The sequence below is a fragment of the Austrofundulus limnaeus genome, unplaced genomic scaffold (genome assembly GCF_001266775.1).
Source record: "Austrofundulus limnaeus strain Quisiro unplaced genomic scaffold, Austrofundulus_limnaeus-1.0 Scaffold222, whole genome shotgun sequence".
NCBI classification, from domain to species: domain Eukaryota; kingdom Metazoa; phylum Chordata; class Actinopteri; order Cyprinodontiformes; family Rivulidae; genus Austrofundulus; species Austrofundulus limnaeus.
The window spans coordinates 719,304-721,858 of NW_013952624.1; the positions used below are offsets into that span (position 1 = coordinate 719,304).

A 2,555-nucleotide genomic window follows, 5' to 3' on the forward strand; every position below is an offset into this window, starting at 1 on the left:
GAATCCCATAGTGTGAGATTAAGCCTCCGGACATTAGAGAGAAGACTGCAAAAAAAGCGGCTTTGGCGGAGAAAAAATAAGACGGATGATGCAGAAGTGGCATCTTTCATTGAACAACAACTACAAGGATCAGGTAGACAGCATGGCTACAGGTGGATGCACCAGAAATGTTGGATGGCTGGGATAGTCACAGACAAAGAAACAGTCCGTCTGCTGATGCGCCTAATGGATCCAAATGGAGTTGACCTGCGTGCACACAATCGTTTGGGACGTCGCTCTTATGTCAGTCGTGGACCAAATTATGTTTGGCATATTGATGGGTACGACAAACTGAAGCCTTATGGAATATGCATTAATGGATGCATAGATGGATTCTCGAGGAAAATGCTCTGGTTAGAAGCATATAAAACTAACAGTGACCCTCGCATTATTGCTGGCTATTTCATTGATGCTGTGATGGAATGTGATGGATCTCCACAAAAGGTCAGAGTGGATCATGGCACAGAGAATGTTCATGTGGTGGCCATGCAAAGATTTCTGCGCAACACTGAGCAGGAAAATGGTTTTGACTCTGTTATCCTCGGGCCGAGTACTGGCAATCAAAGGATAGAACGATGGTGGTGCACCTTGAGAAGTGAGTGTGCCCAGTTTTGGATGGACCATTTTGACCAGCTGAAAGCTGATGGTTATTTTGTTGACAGCTTTCTGGATAAATCACTGATCCAGTTTTGCTTCCTACAAACAATACAGGTAATAGAAATGTGTTTCTTGCATTCAGCACATACATTTGAAATAGTTATGAATAATGGAAAAAACTAAATTGTTTTCTAATTACTCCTTTTCTTTTTTGAGGTGGAGCTGGATGAGGTTGTCCATGCATGGAATGACCATCGTATACGATCTACTAATAATCCCCGGGCCCCTAATGGTCGTCCAACATTAATGCATGCCGTTCCCAACCTTTATGGGGCTTCAGATTTTCTACAACCTGTCAYTCTAACAAAGCTGGAAATATGTCTAGAGGAATGTTGTTTCAAGGACTTTCCCTTGCGATGTAGATGTGTTACACTTGTGCACTGAACTCATGACCGAGCATGGACTGGTAATGCCAGATGATGTGTACGAAATTACCAACCTTTATGTAAGACTCCATCAAATGATGAATGACGGGCTCAGGAATTAAGATTCTGTAAATCACCAACCCTTACAAAAACATAAATTATTTCAATATGACCTGTTTTAGTAAATGCCACGATTGCAAGTGGACTAAATTGCATGAGGGACATAATTGTTTTATTTAAATATTGCAAAACATATTTTTCCTTCAAAGTTAAAGGTCTACCTATTAATTCCTCAGTATTTAATCCAGTTTATGATTTTGCAAAATTAGCTTTTTTGAAAACAGCACTCAATTGTGCTAAAATGTTCAGGTTATTCTTTTTCTTGTACTTACCTGTTCAGGACACGATTATGTGGACAGCAGCGTTATAACTAATGGCAGTGTTTTAATCATACTCTTAACAGATATTGTTGGTGACCTTTTTCTATCTACATATAATTTTTTGTAATATTGTCACTGTTCTGTTTAATTGATAAGTCAGCATAAATTTTGTCATGTAATACTCTTCACARATCAGTGTTTGTGTAATTCTAGATAATTTTATGTACAGTGCAACAGCAAATAAAAATTGTATTCAAAATAATTTTATTAAGTGAACTGRAATGCAAAATCCATTATTTTTAAACTCCCCAAAATAAATCACAAGTGCTTAAAAATACTTGTCTTAGTGTGCACATATTTGATAAGATTAACATAAATTGACCCTAATTTGGACCCAGTAAAACTTAAGAAACAAAAATCTTTTGTATAAACCTGCCACAAAAAATATAAAATATCTAATGTGTAGAAAAAAACCAATATATTTTTGAAAATATGAATGCATTGTAACAAGTACAACTTTGAACACAGTTGTGAAACATAATTAAACAAAAATAAACATTTCCTTAGTTTTTTATGCCTATAAACTACTCAACATGTCCTGCTGTATTTTTCACCTTACTTCTTAAGTTTAAATTTGTCATCGGCAAATAACTGTGGCAGAAAATAAGTCATCTACATTTTGTTGTCTGTCATTGTAACTATCTTTCTGGGTGTAAAACTGTTCCCCTAATGTTTAAAGGTATGAACATCAAGAACTTGTACATGGAAGGCAACATACCCATACTCACTGAGATAAGATGTTCTTTGGCAACAATATTAAGTAATTAACATTAAATGCTTCATATTTAATGAAGGCACGGTGGCTCAGTTGGTAGAGCTGATGCCTCTCAGCAAGAAGGTCACCGGTTCAAATCCCGGTCCGGGGACCTTTCTGGGTAGAGTTTGCATGTTCTCTCCGTGCATGCGTGGGTTCTCCCCGGGTACTCCGGCTTCCTCCCACAGACCAAAAACATGACTGTTAGGTTAAATGATAATTCTAAATCAGGGGTGTCAAACTCCAGTCCTCGAGGGCCACTATCCTGCATGTTTTAGAGGTTTTCTTGCTCCAACACAC

General features: G+C 37.6%; 1 protein-coding gene across 1 annotated transcript; it reads left to right on the forward strand.

The window, feature by feature from the left end:
• Nucleotides 1–13: 13 nt before the first annotated feature.
• LOC106525301 (uncharacterized) lies at nucleotides 14–2,100 on the forward strand. The gene is made up of 2 exons (XM_014019489.1): nucleotides 14–750; nucleotides 853–2,100. Exons 1-2 carry the CDS (start codon nucleotides 157–159, stop codon nucleotides 1,078–1,080), a joined length of 822 nt encoding a protein of 273 aa, XP_013874943.1. The 5' UTR covers nucleotides 14–156; the 3' UTR covers nucleotides 1,081–2,100.
• Nucleotides 2,101–2,555: the final 455 nt, after the last annotated feature.